Source organism: Mesocricetus auratus, unplaced genomic scaffold (genome assembly GCF_017639785.1).
Source record: "Mesocricetus auratus isolate SY011 unplaced genomic scaffold, BCM_Maur_2.0 Super-Scaffold_100282, whole genome shotgun sequence".
Lineage (NCBI taxonomy): Eukaryota > Metazoa > Chordata > Mammalia > Rodentia > Cricetidae > Mesocricetus > Mesocricetus auratus.
Genome location: NW_024429260.1, coordinates 91,924 through 108,792, shown reverse-complemented (window position 1 = coordinate 108,792; position 16,869 = coordinate 91,924). Strand labels below are relative to the sequence as shown.

General features: G+C 33.5%; 1 protein-coding gene across 1 annotated transcript; it reads left to right on the top strand.

The window, feature by feature from the left end:
* Positions 1–1,024: 1,024 nt before the first annotated feature.
* On the top strand, positions 1,025–15,193 carry LOC121136477 (olfactory receptor 7G2-like). Its single transcript, XM_040736962.1, has 2 exons — positions 1,025–1,095; positions 14,245–15,193. Exons 1-2 carry the CDS (start codon positions 1,025–1,027, stop codon positions 15,191–15,193), a joined length of 1,020 nt encoding a protein of 339 aa, XP_040592896.1.
* The last annotated feature ends 1,676 nt before the right edge of the window (positions 15,194–16,869 follow it).

Sequence of the window (16,869 nt, the reverse complement as noted above, 5' to 3'; positions counted from 1 at the left end):
TCACTCAGAATGTTTTTCCTAGTTCCATCCATTTGCCAGAAAATGTCAAGCTGTCTTTGTTCTTTACTATTTACATATTTTAAATGTACCATATTTTTTAAATCAAATCTTTAGTTGAGGGGCATCTATGTTCTAGCCATTACAAAAATGTACAATGAACATAGTCAAGCAAATGTTTTTGTGTAATGATTTTGCATCCTTTGAGTATATACCCAAAGTGGTGTTGCTGTGTCTTAAGGTAGATTGGGTCCCAATTTTCTCAGAAAACACCATGAACAACCCCAGAGAATCTAGGTAAAAAGGAGGCCCTCAGAGGGACACACATGGATGGCCGAAGGAGGGAAAATAGTTTGGTTCTCCTGAGTAAATTGGGATGGGGTAGAAGGGAGGGTATGTGAGATGGAACAAAGAGGGTTCAAGAATAACAAGTTAGGGAAGGGATGAATGGGGAAAGCAATGAAGGTGATGTCTTGGTACAGGGAGCCATTATGATGTTAGGGAGAAACCTGGTGTTAAAGAAATTCTGAGGAATCCACAAGGATGACCCCAACTAAGACACCTCACAATAGGAGAGATGGTGTCAAATTATTCCTTCCTATTTAATAAGATGAACAATTACCTCAATTGTCATCAAAGAACCTGCATCTAGTAACTGATGGAAGCAGATGCAGTGACCCACAGCTAAGCACTGGGCTGAGCTCCTGGAGTTCAGTTGAAGAGAGAGAGATGGGATCATATGAACAAGTAGGGTCAAGAACATGGTAGGGAAAACCACAGAGACAGCTGACCTGAGATAGTGGGAACTCATGGACTGTGGGGAGACATCTAGGAAAACTGCATGGGACAAAACCAGGTTCCCCAAATGTGGGTAGAGTAATGTGATTTTATCTTTTTGGGGGTTCCGTCTTTGAGATCAAGACCTAGAGGAAGTACACCAACTGGCTTTTGGAAACTCATTTCCTAAGGTGGAATACCTTCCTATGCCTTCATATTGGAGGGGGGCTTGGTTCTGTTTCAAATTGTTATGGCAGACTTGTTGATGCCTCGAGGAAGGTATTACCCGCTCTCAGGAGTGGATGAATCTCAGGAAGGAGGGTAGGTGTGTGGCAGGAGAAGAGTAGGGAAGAGTTACTGAAGTTGGTATGTAAAATGAAAAACAAATTGCTTAAATAAAAAAATGACATGTAAAAAAATAAATTTCAAACATAATTGTTTAGCACAATCAATGATAGTTTCAAATTCTTGATTAAGATACAATTGTTGCATTAGGTTCAGCAGGGTTATATACATACTCACACACACACACACACACACATATATATACATATACATATACACATACACAAATATATACATACACATATACATACATTGTGTTTGCATGTTGCATGCCTATATGTGTATACATATATACATATATGTATATATGAATGTATGCAATTTAAAAAGTACATAAGCATCCTGATGTTGATTAAAATTTCTGTAGTGTCTTTTTTGCTGGTTAAAGACTGCTGAGTGTAATTTCTCTTTCATATGTCCAAGAAATATATGGAGTTTATTTAAGGTATACTAATTTTCAGCCTATATATTTCCTGATGTGAATAGTTATATAAACTTTATTCCTATATTCATATCATCAAATAAACATTAGTTTAATTTGATATTGAATACTTTTAAAGAGATTTAATTAATGTACATCTGTTATTACATAAAGAGATATTTTTCTTTGTTAAGCACATAAAATTTTCTCATTTGTTGAAAAAACATATTGATATTTTGTATAATGAGCCTCATATTATATGTATGTAATATATTAGAATTTTGTATATGTACACAATTCAAGAATTTAACTATATATTAGAACTAAATATATTTCAATAATCAAATTTCATCAAGTTTTTTCTATTAATCAAATGCATCAGAATTATTTTCTGTAGAACTTATTTCAAGTATACTATTGTAAGCTGAAGATGCACAAATGTGTTCCTTTTAAGCATATTTTAGTTTACCACTGTTAGTGCTAATCATTCAAACGTTGTAGATACATTTGTCACATCCTATTTCCTTAGATCTAAAGTATTTGTAGAGTTTTACCTTAATTATTAGGTATGTGATAGCATAGTGTATACTAACTACCAAACCAAATTGCATACTCAAAATTATGAAAACTGCATATTAATTTAATTTTGGTAACAGTAATAATGTTAGCAGAAAATGTAAATTAGCATAAAATAATAATACCTGCAAAAAAAGAAATGGATATTGACAATTCATAAGATATGGAAGAAAACTGTTAATAAATGATGAAAATGCATATTATGTATACATAATATACTTTGTGAGTGGCTTTTCCTAGATAGATGTAACACACACATACACACACACACACACACACACACACACACACACACACTTGCAATCACACATCTCCCCATCAATCACAGAGCCAGGCCAAAATTATTACTAAACCAACTTGCTTATCTAATGAGTTTCTACTGTGGTCACTTGCTAGAGAATGGGCTATGAGTTACTTATATGCATAAATGGGTTATATTTGCAGTTAAATATATACTAAGAAATCAACTCCAATACAGGTGAAGATTCTTGAAAGCCACAACCCTAATCTTATTGCATAATTTGCAGGAATCTCCACAGTCCTGAGAATAGGCTGGTCATGATATATTGTCACTGAAGCTGTTTTCTGCTTCAAAACCTGCAAAGATTATTCTGAATATTTAAAATATCATGATTCCCAGATATAGGAAGTTTATTTCTTTCCACAGCCTCAAAAATCTCCCCATATAACATGGAAGAAAATTTCGATGTATAGAAAACTATAGCACAACACAGTAGACTCTCACTTTGAAAATCACATTAGGCCGGGCATTGGTGGTGCATGCCTTTAATTCCAGTACTCGAGAGGCAGAGGCAGGCAGATCTCTGTGAGTTCGAGGCCAGCCTGCTATACAGAGCGATTCCAGGACAGCCTCCAAAAATAATACAGAGAAACTCAGTCTCAGAAAAAAGAAAGAAAATCATATTAGAAAGATGAAGTTTCAGGCCCAACTTCTGCTTGCACACTCTGTGATCTTCTTGTCTGGGGACTGCAGGCATGTCAACTTGCCCCCAGTGGACCAAGCTACTGAGAGTCTGCTGATATTGCTGTTCTAGTCTGATACTGTGTGTGGATATTCTTCAGCATATTTGGATGGTGGTTGTACTTAGGTAGATGTCAGCAAATGAAAGTTTGGAGAGAAACAGGTACATGGGTGTTTGTAGATGGGATTCATATTTGAAAGCAATTGTGGTGATCAAATTTCCCCAAATTGTGACCACATATGACAGGAGGAAGAGGCCAAAGAGGAGGGTCTCCATTGTGTCATCATGGGTTATTCCCATTAGAGAAAATAGGAAATGTGTGGGTTTTTCTAGGTTCCATGTTGCTTATAACCTAATAGAAACACAGAGTGAAATAAAATATAGGGAACCCATGCATCATCATAACTTAGGGACATGTTATAGATACAAGTTTTACTCCTAATTCAGATGCATTCCTTATTTAAGAAATGGAGCAGTATGCAATACCTAAAATTTGATTGAGTTGATTGTGATAATACTATGTTCTGCATTATCAATTTTTTATATTTGATAGAGGAATTTTTGTACCATTTCATGTATGTGGATTACAGAAAACAGAACATATAAGAGTAAAATATCTCCTTTTACAACATGAGTTCACCTGAAGTTTGATCTCTACTTGTCACATTTGATAGCAAGAAACTGTACCTAGAAAGTTACTTTGCAGAGCCAATGTATTTTGATAATTTAGAAAATATTTGCTTAATGAAGATCCTTCTCACTTACACAGTAACCTCCCAAAGAGCAAATATTTTCTCCATCAATTCATTTTTCTTTCACTTCCCATTGTTAGAAAAATTTTAAAGTCTATTTATATTTTAATTTAGAAAAGGACTGCATATTTTCTGTAATATGGAATTTATATATTCCAAAATATAAAAGCACTTCATCCCATTAAGGGCAGCAATAACATGACAGTTACATCATTGAAATTACATAATTTTTCAATCAATGAATATCCTGTTGCAATCCCAATTTTGGGAACATTTGTATAATAATTAACAAACCACACTTCCAATTCTCATTATTTATCAGTTGTGTATAACTAAATTAAGATCAATATTTATCTCTCACAAAATAATCTCTAACTAATAAAGGAAATAGGAGCAACATGAAAACATTAGTTGTAAATGTGTTACTTACCCTCTAGCTGAACATCAATAGTTATAGCATTCTTGATTGTATGTTAATAAATAGCCTATCATCATTGACCATTTTCCCTTATTTTGTGCCTTCTTACTCCACCATATTACTTTTACCACTTATAGCTCTCTTTCTGCTTCCATGTCTTACCTGTCCTATTGTCTTCCACTTCTTCCTCATAATGATTTATTTTATTCTATTCTGTGTTGATGACTGGTTCCCATCTTAATGTATTTCTTTCTTTCTCCATCTCTCTTTCTCTCTCTCTCACACACACACACATATGTAGATATAAATGAAATATGTACTATAGATTCATAGACACACATATATAAATATACAACATACCAGGTGTATCGCCATGCATCTATGTTATCTCATGTCATATAGTAATTTAGAAACATATTTATCTTTACAAAAAGTTCATCTTTATCTCAGTGAATAAAGTCATTGTGTATATGCACCATATTTTCTTGTCCATTTATTTATTCTTTCCCACAGTACATATGTAAGTGATCAATATGAATGCAAGATATTCTGTGAATAGGATATAGTGACCCCTGGATATATGACCTGGGCCTATATAAATCATTTGCTTTTATATCACAGGACCATTTTCATTTGTGCTTTTGGAAAACCTGCATATCAATTTCAATAGTGAGTGTTCTTGCTTAACTTCCTATCAGTAGTGAGTAATGGCTCCTGTTTCTTTTTATGTTTGTTTTCATTTGTCCTCTTTGAAATACACTGTCAAACTTAAACTCATACATATACTTTGTTAAGCACTGAGTATTAAATGAAAAAGAAGTTGACTTTTTGGTAAAAATATATAAATAACATTTTAAAAACAAGAAAAATTGAGAGTAAAAGTAAGTGATATTTTAAAGAAATGGCCACTAAACACTTGATTTCCATTTAGATGTGGAAAGGTGTGTCTACTTTAGACTTCTTACTGTTTCCTACTACCAAATTTATACAAGAGAACATTTGGACATGTGCGACTGTAAACATAATATATTAATGCCCAAGATACAAAGCAGAAACCAATGATTGTTTTATGGGTCACCTATAAGATATTCATTGTCTTAGTAGCATATTTATTCATGGCACAAAGAAGTAGATAAATCATTAGTTACTAATTGGTGCAACTGCGAACGTTGAAAGCAATTATGGAACAGACCACAACACACAACTGTTCAATTGGATGCAGATATTCTGTTTGTATACTATAAAATAATTCTTTGAATTTGTTAAATAGGCTGTGTACAATAGTATTTTTACCATTTATTTGTATAGCACAGTTCACACTGAATATAGGAAAATATTAATCTACTAGATGCAATTTATTCTGATGAACACCATGAGGATATATCCTTACTAAAGTAAATTGAATTAAAGTAGTCATATCAGCACCCAAAATTAAGTCTATCACTCCACTTTTTCTCTCTTGGTCTCATTTAATGACACTAAATCTCACACAAAGATTCATGAACTCACTAGTAAGATTTTTTTATGATAGAAGTTGAGAAACTAGAATAGATACCATATAAAGATTGAGAATTATGAACATCAGAGTAATGACTAAGTGCTGAAATATGCTATGGAATATTCTTCATATAAACACTAAGAAGTGAAAATATCAGTATTTGTATATAGAATTGTAAGGAATAAAATAAATTGAATCATGATTGAATTATATTCATATTGTAACCAAACAAAACATCTCTTAGTTACTTAATGTAATCAGAAATGCACAAAAATCATGCCTTTATATGGAAAATAAATAATGTGGCTGTGTGGAAATCATTGAGGAGTCACAAGTGTTCTTTGTTGAATTGGCCAGACCTATTGATTGAGATATTCACATATTAGTTCTTCTGTTTCTATCTCCCTAAGGGTTTAATATCCAAAGGTCCTCATTAGAGTAACTGATACTCTCTGGAGTGTCTAGCCTTAAAGACAAAAAATGTAGAAGTAATTTCATTATTATCAATGTTATGATTCTACTGTGGAATCATTGAATGCTTTCAACTAACCTGCAATTTTTAATATTTTTGTTCCACATTACTCCTTCCTCTAATCTCTCTCATACCTTCAATTCTCTATTCCAAATTCATAACTTGGCTTGCTAATTGATGTCAAAGACACCATGCATGTGTAAAATCTGCTTTCTAAATACAAAACCATGTAGTCTATATAATGCTGTAGTGAATATATGTTTCAAGAGTGACCATTACTTATTTGATAACCAAATGTTATGTACTTCCTAGAATACTATTTATACTCTTTTTAGAAATCCTTAGTTGCCAGTAGTTCTTTGTGTAGAATTGAGTCTCAAACAATTTCAGTAATTCAATTTACCCCATCTCTTGTTATTCTTACTCAACTTGTGTTTAGGTGAAACTTCATCATTTTGGTTTCAGACATTACCTGAAAACACCTGTATTATACTGTTCTTACACATGTATCCTATATTGTTTCTCTGGACATTTACATTGTACTTTACACTTATGACTAACATAAGTATCTGTTTAATGATACTAAATTCTTATTTGATCTTACTATAATATATTCCTTAGTTATGGTTATAAATACTAATATTAGAAATGTCAAATATATTCCAAAATTACAAATTCATTCTCTGACAAATTGTCATTAAGTTATTCTAATTCCATTTTCATTCATATTATTTATTTAGTCTTATGGTTTGAGGAGGAACTTGGTCATTATCTCCTATTACCAAGTGGGTCTTTGTGATAAAACTGATACCAGAATTAGGGACAGAATATGCAATTATCTGACAAGGCATCTTTTTGATCCAAATATTGTATTTAAATGTATCTTTATACTTGATTATATAATATTTATACTTAAGCTAGAATATGTTTAAATCCTGGTCCTTTAAATAAAAAATCTTCCTGGAAACTCTAGCACATACGCTTAATCCACTCACTTGGGAGGCAGAGGCAGGTGGATCTTTGTTACTTTAAGTCTACTCTCATCTAAATAGCAATTGTCAGGACAACAAAAGCTTTTGAGAGCCTGTCTCAAACAAGTCAAAACAACAAACTCCATTTGCTCCACATAAATTTTTATTGCTTTTCATAATATCATACATACACATAAAGTGATTTTTATCAAATCCTATCCTCCAAACTCCTCCCATAATTGTTTCCAAAAATTTCCCCTCTCATTGTCAAGTTTTGTCATACTTTTATCAAAAAGAAACAATCACTTTGGTGCTCCTTGTATATATCTTGGTGAAGGATGAACTATTTAAATACAGGAAATTCTTAAGGACATATGTTATGTGTACTTCCTAGAATTTCTATCCCTGTTGGTATAATTTCTGAGATTTAGCAAAAGGGGTATAATATAGATGTCTTAGCGTTAAGCATGCTGTAAACTTTTATTCGTTGTTCATTTCCCAGTTGTTGTTCTCTGTATTAATTGTCAACACTAGGAAAATAAAAGAAAAAAACTTCTTCAGTGATAATTGAGAGATGTACTAGATCTCTTTCAACACTGGTCACAGAGAAATTAATAAATGTTACTTGCAAATTCATCACAATAATTTAAGTGTAAATTTCTCCTTATATTAGAAGACTAAAATTTGAAGCTGTAATTTTCCCTCTTGTAATGAGATCTTAATCTATTTCACTGCATGGCTATGTTCTCATTTAAACACAAAATACTTACCTTAATAATAGCCTACCTCCTTTTGGGGAGTTTTCAAGGCATTAGTCTTGTTAGAAAACAAATCCTTCATTACGTCATATTCACAATTCTTCAGTAATATAACTGTACTTTTGCTGTAATCTCTAAGTAGCTAATCCCTTCACTGGCACTTAATGCACCTATTTTCATTACCTATATCATATTTATAATATATTCTATTAAATAAAATATTCAAATACTTCATCAACTGGTTAGTTAAATGCACATATTGGAAAAGCAAGAATTCATCAGAGAGTAAGTAAATACACAAAAGGAATGGGTGCGTGAGCAACATATAACAAAAATTCCTGAAACATAAAATGATAAAAAAAATAGAAAGCCACTCTAACTATACTGCAGAGTTAGAAGAACATCCCTCTATTATTTTTCCTAATTGCTTGAGACTTCAATGACTTTAAAGCGAGGTCTGACCACAAAACTCCTTTCCAGTTTTAAGCTTAGGAGAGAGAACCTGGAATCCAGATGTTTGCATTAGAATTACAGGTGTCCAGACATATCCGTGAGCAGCTTTTAGACACAAATGCTAGGCATTTGAAATCATGTTCTCTGGCCTACACAGAAAACGTTCTTTTATATTGGGTCATCTCATCACTTTCTAACACTTTCAGGACCATACATGTGATCTGTACATTTGCCTTGATTTGAAGGATGTTAGGTTGGAACTTTCACAAAATAGGAAAGAAAGACACAATAAAATAAGAAAATATTGAACTAACTTTTTTTTTGGTTTTTACGAGACAGGGTTTCTCTATATTGTTTTCGAGGCTGTCGGTCCGGCCTGGCCTCGAACTCACAGAGATCCGCCTACCTCTGCCTCCCAAGAACTGGGATTAAAGGCGTGCGCCACCACTGCCCGGGCCCTTGAACTAACTTTTAATGTGATGTATTTTCTACATCTGTCGATTATTGACATCTTACTCTCTCTACTGGAAAAGTGAGCAAACAGAATATGACTGCTATTCATTTGATATACTTTTCTTTTCTTTTTTGAACAGTGTGTCTGTATAGCCTTGTAAACCAGGATTGCCTGGAACTCACAGATGTCCACATACCTCTGGTTCTCAAGTGTTAGGATAAAAATCATGCACCAGGGTCACTCAGCTTTCATTTGACATAAGTTTTATAACCCTTAAAAACATTTTGCTATTATAGGTGTATGGTTTTCAATGGAATTTCAATTATACCACACAAGATATAATACTCTTCTAAAATCTATAGAATGCCTATGAATAATACCAGTTCCAGTTGTAGAATATATTTCCTTCATATTGTTTTTGGTCAGCAGTTTCCCAGAATAATTCAAATAAGTATTTCACTGCTGTAGATTTTGTTGCCACACACCTACCTGTAATACCATCTAATTTTATATATTATACCATGAAGTTCTACAGCTATTAGATCTCATCTGAGATTCATGTGAAATGAATGGCAGTGATCACAGAAACTCAGAACTGTCAAAGAAGAAAAGTGTCTCTGATGTAGCTATCACAAATATCATTATCTAAATGACAGTCTTATTCCAAAAATCTCCAGCAAAATTGCCACAAAAAGAAGCAGAAATACTTTTAATAGGTAGAGTTCAAGAAGAAGGAGAACAAGGCAGTGTCTTCTTGACATGACTTTATCATTGAATTCATAGGAACTTTGTTGACTTTAACAGTACCTGAATAAGCCACTAAATGTTTCAGTATGAAATGATAATTCTATATGAGCCTTCAGAAAACTACCCTTAGGTCTATTGAGAGTTTATTACTCCTGGCAGAAGAAAATTCAGTTGTCTTCAAGGATGTGGTCCCTATTATATCAACCAAGTTCCGGTGGTTGGCTCCACACCCACAAGTATACCGACAGCATCAACTGTATTAAGTATGTTATATAATAAAAGAGTACATGAAATTTCATTTGTAGATTGCCAACCGTGTATCTGTGTGGAGTGTTGGTGAGACTAGGACTCAAATATTGTCAAAATACATTGTACATTCTCAAATAATGCATCAAAATTGTTGTACTAAGAGAAGTAGTCAAAATTCAATCAATGGCCTTTGTGGTGAAAGAAAAATATACCTTTGGACCAGCATAATGATATTTTAAATGACAGACCTGAAGTATTTGGCATTATTAGAAAAGTATCTATATCAATCACACTCAGATTTAATAATATGTTGCATGTTAGAATTCTATAAATTCAATGTAAAAAAGAAAGTAAGGTCAAAGGAAGATTCACTGGTATTCTAGGAGATTTTTCTTGGCAATTAGCATTTTCTATTAGCCTATGTTATAAATATATTTTATTACCATATATAAATATATCCCATTTGACTTCTCACTCTAAAAGACAAAAACCTATTAGGACAAAAAGTTGAAGGTTCTTATATCGAGACTGGTCAAGGCAATCCAATAGGAGGAAAAGAGTTCCAAGAGCAGGCAGAAGAGTCAGACACACTGACTGTCACCACAAGTAATCGCACAAACATAACAATATAAAAATCCTAAGGTATTAGAAGGGGAACTTGTGCAGATCATGCAGGCCACATGTTTGCTGCTTCAGTATCTGTCAGCCTATATGAGCTCTGCTTATTTGAGTGTCCTCCATCACCTCCAACTGCCACAGTCTTTCCTCCTCATCACCAATGGGGTTCCCTAGCTCTGAGGGGAGGGAATAGATGAAGATCAACAGTGTAGACTCTCTCTGTCCCATATCTGGTTGTGGGTCTCTGCACCTGATCCTATGCTGCTGGATGAAGCTTCTCTGGTGTTGCTTGGACTTGGCACACAATTTTGAAAATACCAGAATATCATTAGGAATCATTTAATTAATTATTGCTCCAGTCAAATTTGGTGCTCTCTTAGGTCTCTAGTACATCCATTGAACAGTTCCTTGCCATCCAGATAGGTTTCCTCTTTTCTGTCTCACAATATACTAGATATTGCTTGACCACTCACACAAGTGTCAGGGCTAATTCCAGCAGTGGACAGGTTCCAGAGAGGATGTAATGTTCAGATATGAGGAGGTTGGAGTCAGACACACAGAAGAAAGACTTTGAAAATATGACTGACTAGTAATCAGAAAATTTCATTATACTGATTAAAAAGATATTCATGACTATCTCAAGAGAGAGAGATTACATCATTTTGTCTCAGACATACTTTCCTAACATTCCCTGAGTTACAGCTTAAGTACACAGAATAAAATTATTATCAACCCCTTATTCCTACTTCTAGAATTCTTTTTTTTTTTTGGTTTTACGAGACAGGGTCTCTCTGTATTGTTTTGGAGGCTGTCGGTCTAACCTGGCTTCGAACTCACAGAGATCCGCGTGCCTCTGCCTTCCAAGTGCTGGGATTAAAGGCGTGCAACACCAACGCTGGGAAACTTCTAGAATTCTATACTTCATTTCAGTTTAAGCAAGCATAATGCAGCAGCCTGTTCTCAGGCTGGCAGCAGTTTTTAATTTCAAGATGTTTTAGATAATATCTGACTCAGTCCAGGTGAATCACTATGCTTTGAGCAGGATATTATTAACTTTTGATGGTCAATCATATTACTTCCAAATTATAGTGAGGCCGAGAAATTTCTCAGGCTTAGGAAACATTGTAGCTACTATCCAATTCCTTACAATACTTTTATTTATAATCTTATGAGATTTTGTTTAATAAATGAGTTCTTTTGTTTATAAATTAGGTAAAATGTCAGCAATGTGATGAAAATTAATCTTTAGGAATAACAAATCTTAATACCTTACTCTTCTTACAGTCTTGGATATCATTCTTACAACATCTATATATGCTGCTATGTTATCCTAATCAATTCTAGCTCTTTTTACTGAATTATTTTTAAAGAGGATGTGTGTGTGTGTGCATGAGTGTGTGTGTGTGTATGTGTTCCTCTATATTGTAGGTTATGTTCAAAGAAATTCTAAGACTACTGTAAAAGGAATTCTGTGCTCTGATCTGCTGCCAGTTGTATCTTGCTGAACCTTTAAAGCCTCTTCTAAATTTTTACATTCATAACTTTTTCTTACTTGAGTTCACATCTGGGCAGATTCATTGTTCAAAGAAAATGTTAAATCCCACAATTTCTTAACACAGAACTTCCAGGATATCTGGGACATCATGTAAAGACCAAACATAAGAATATAGGAAGAAGTCCAACTCAAAGGCTCAGAAAATATATTTAACAAAATCATAGAAGAAATCTTTCCCTAACTAAGGAAGGATATGTCAATGAGGCTTAAAAAACACCAAATAGACGACCAAAAATGTCCCCTTGTCACATCATAATAAAAATACTACACATAAATAATTAAGAAATAATACTAAGAGCTGCACAGGAAAAGCCTAAGTCACATAAAAAGGACACACCTATCAGAGTTACTCCTGAATTCTCAATGGAAACTCTGAAAGCCAAAAGGACCTGCACATATATTCTGCACACATTTAAAGACCAAAGATGCCAGCCCAGAGAAATATACCCAGCAAAACTCTCAACAACAGACTGAAAAAACAAAATAGTATATGAAAAAATTCAGACTTAAACACTACCTACAAATAAATCAAGCCGTACAGAAAGAACTAGAAGGAAAACTCCAAACCAAGGAAGTTAGCTGCACCCACAAAAATGCAGGCAACAGATAATCTTACACCAGCAGTATCCAACAAATGGAAACACACAAAGACTACCACCAGCAGCAACAAAAACAAATATAACAAGAATTAACACTCACTGGTTATTAATACCTCCTAATATAAATTGTCTCTGTTTGCCTATAAAAAGAACCAATCTATCAGAATAAAAGATTCATCCTTCTGACGCATACAAGAAATGTACCTCAACCTCAAATGCAGACATTACCTCAGAGTAAAAGTGTCAGGAAAAGATTTTTCCAACGGAAAGGGCCTAAGAATCAAGAGGGTGTAGGTATCCTAATATCTAATTAAATAGACTTTACACTAACATTAATCAAAAGAGACACAACATTCACTTGTGGGAGGAATGAAACCTTATGGAGCTGAATCTTATTCTTGAAATTATTTTATTCATGGTATTTATGGTTATGTGCTTCTGGGATGACAACTATAGTGAAATAATTGTGTCCACTGAGGACATTAGAAAACTTGATCCCAGGAGATGCTGATATTATAGAATTCAGCCTGTGGTAGCCTCCTTAGCACATCTGACCCAGCAAGAAACAGAAACCAGGAGATACTACTAGAAAGGATTCTATCAGACAAAGGGAAAAGGACTAATCTCTCTGCACTTTATGATGACATATCTTCCAACTTTGAGATATATGTAAGTAAGAATATTTAGTTGCACTTTGACATTAAAAATTATCCAAATGTATTAGTTAATATTTATATATTGAGGTTAGATTTTATTCATAATATCTCATTTATTTATTTTTAAATAGAGCAATGTTATATTTCTGTCTTTTTCTACTCATAACCCCAAATTCTTTACTTATTTCTGATGAATGTATGGGATCTTATGCTTCTGGTAGGGAAAACAATAACAAAACCCTGCACAAAATGTCAGAAAAAGAATATTCTACACTGAGAATTGAGATAGGTAATTTTATTTTATTCATTACTTGTCATGAAATAGCCTCACCATTTTCACTTAAGATTAATTTAAATAAAATATGCATTAATTGCATGCACAAAGTGAAAAATGAATACCACAATAAAATTCAATAATATATATAACAATATTCATACTGTATAAGTAGGTTTCTCCTATCAATGATTTCCAGATTCATAAAACAGGTTGTGTACTCTGTATCACACTGGGACTACATGAGTCAGATATTATATCATCTGGTACACATTATTATCTCTTTGTCTCCCTCTGTATATTGGCATCTGCATTAGTGACTAGCTTATAAATAAAAGGTATTATGTTAATACAATTAGCATTTATCTAGTTTATGAAGAATTAAGAAATAATGTGAGTAGAAATGCTAGGGCACAATACAGGAAGAGATTAGCAGAAGAAAATAAAAGAAAATTAATCAGTCTTTAAAATTCTCGTGAGAAAGTTTTTCTATAAATGTAAATTTCCTCAAAATTTCGCAGATGCCAAAAACAACTGTCAGGTGTATTAAATAGTAGGCTTAAAACCCTAATATTAATAATTTATAATGAGTGTATTTGGAGAAAGAACGTCTGTCTCTAATGTGTTCATATATGCTATTGCTTTTTTATTTCTCTCCATATTTGAAGCAGATTTACCCACAAAACAGAAGCTAACCAAACTGGTGTTTTGGGATTCTTTCTTATGGGAATAACAGATGATCTCACACTGCAGCTCCCCATCTTCAGCCTGTTTACCTTAATGTACCTGATTACCGTCGTAGGAAATGTGCTCATCATTCTTACTGTCAGCATTGATTCCCATCTCCAAACACCCATGTACAGTTTTCTCTCCAATCTATCCTTTAATGACATCTGCTTAAGCACAACTATCATTCCAAAGATGCTGGTGAACATTCATACACAGGATCAGAGCATCACATATACAGGCTGTCTCACTCAAATCTGTTTTACCTTGCTTTTTGGTAGTTTGGAAAGTTGTCTTCTTTCAGCAATGTCATATGACCGCTATGTAGCCATATGTCATCCCTTGAACTACACAACAATCATGAATCCTCAAACCTGTGGTCTTCTAATTCTACTTTCTCTGATCATTAGCCTTGTGAACACTGGATTGCTTGGTCTGATGGTGTTGCGGCTCTCCTTCTGCACAGACCTAGATATTCCTCTATTTTTCTGTGAACTAGCCCAAGTTATCAAGTTAGCCTGTTCTGACACGCTAATCAATTATGTTCTGATATATCTTGCAACAATCATACTTAATGGCATTCCAGTCTCTGGAATAATTTTCTCTTATGCTCAAATTGTTTCTTCTGTTTTGAGAATATCTTCCATGAAAGGAAGGTGTAAAGCCTTTTCAACGTGCACAGCTCACCTGTCAGTGGTATCTTTATTTTATGGTACAGCATTGGGTGTTTACATCAGCTCTTCATTGACTAATTCAGTCACAAACACTGCATTGGCTTATGTTATGTGCACATTGGTCCCTCAAATGTTGAATCCCTTTATATATAGCTTGAGGAACAAAGACATGAAAGTAGCCTTGAGGAAACTCATCAGTAAGGTAATGTGTCTTCTCTGATATTTCAATTGCTATGGACTAGGTTTTCTTGGATAAGACAAGTTGGAAGGATTAACAAGGACAAATTTTGTTTTTCTAATTATTACAACCTTCTAAAATGACCAGAAGAAATATTATCTAAACTTATATTCTCCGTTTTCTTTTGATTTTTTTAGAGTTTTAAATATCTCTTGTTTAAATAATTACTTTGACCATCTGAAAACTATTTGCTTGTTAAACATAAAATAAAAAAATTATTTAGGGATTATAGTTTTAATAATATGTATCATATATAAATATGGAAATATAAATACATATGTAGAAAAGAAACATTTTGAAATTACAATTAATTGTTGCCAGCTGTCATGATCCTACTATTTTTATAGGACAATAGACATTAAATCACCCATCAACTGCACACTAAACACAATTTTAAATATATTATGTTGCTTTCCTTCTGAAATGGTCAAGTCCATTTTCAATATTTTCTTATTGCAATTAGTATTGGATTATGAGTAAGGAGGTGTGGTTTTTTTGTTTGCTTGTTTGTTTTATAAATGTTGTACTTGGTCATTCTCCTTTACAAAATAGACATCAAGGCAAGCCAAATTCTGTTATGCCCCACAGATGGGAAAAAAGAGTTTCACAATGTCACCTACTTATGCCATCCCTCTGTGTAGTATTCAGTAGTAAGCGTAATTGCCAAACGATGTTCTTAGATATATCCCTGGTTGATACTTCAAGGAAGCTAAATACAGGACACCCACATTTTCAATCTTTTCCAACACCAACAGGGCAAGCTTGGTTTGTATATTATACATTGACAGTGATTTCTATAATGGGTTTATTTGAGTCTGTCACCATAATAAAGAAAAATTAGGTAAGGTATATAAGGCTAGACAGATGTCCCCTCTTTCAGACTGAATATGCAGTAGGATATTGTCTTAACATGTTCTTTGTCGATTAAGTATATTTCAAATATGGATTCTGTGTGTATGTGTCTGTGTGTGTGCTATCTGTCTGTGTGTGTGTGTGTGTCTGTGTGTGTGTAGAAAGATAGCTAGGATGATTTTAGGGGAGGAGATACAAAAAGTGAGAGTGAATAGGAAGGAAAAGAGTGAAGAGAAATCATATTCATACTCCATAGATAATACACAGTTATATATACATAAAATTTACACATTGTATTATAAAATATTTATAAATTACATTGATAATTAAATAAGTGTATATATGACCCTGTAAACAAAAGTATACATAGGGATGTAAAATGTATTAATGTTATGATAAAACTTGAGTGCCCCCTTCATCAGATGATTTTCATTTACATAAGATTCACACCTCTCATTATACCTGTAAGATTGTTTCCAGAGTGGCTTCCCTGAGGAAGATACCCATTTTAAGTGTAAATGATAGATATTTGTTAACTTTTCCTTGGAAGAGACAAAAAAGTCTCTTCAGCTCAAGCACATGAATAAAGGCCAAATACCAATTACATCAACTTCCAACTTAGTGAAACAATGAGTTTTTTGCAGTTTCTTACAAAAGTATGGACAAGGGGTTCCGTAAAGCAAGATGGAAGACTCAAAGACCCATAACTGCTGATAAATAGGACTTCTCCCCATCAGTTCTGCAAATACTGTTAAGTCTAAGGGTGTCAAGCAATCATTCCCATTAACTTCTTCAAAGGATGATTC

Coding starts and splice junctions, on each gene's coding strand:
- LOC121136477 (XM_040736962.1), top strand. CDS start 1,025: ATGGCAGACTTGTTGATGCCTCGAGGAAGGTATTACCCGCTCTCAGGA. Junction 1,096..14,244: donor GATGAATCTCAGGAAGGAGG/GTAGGTGTGTGG, acceptor TATTTGAAGCAG/ATTTACCCACAAAACAGAAG.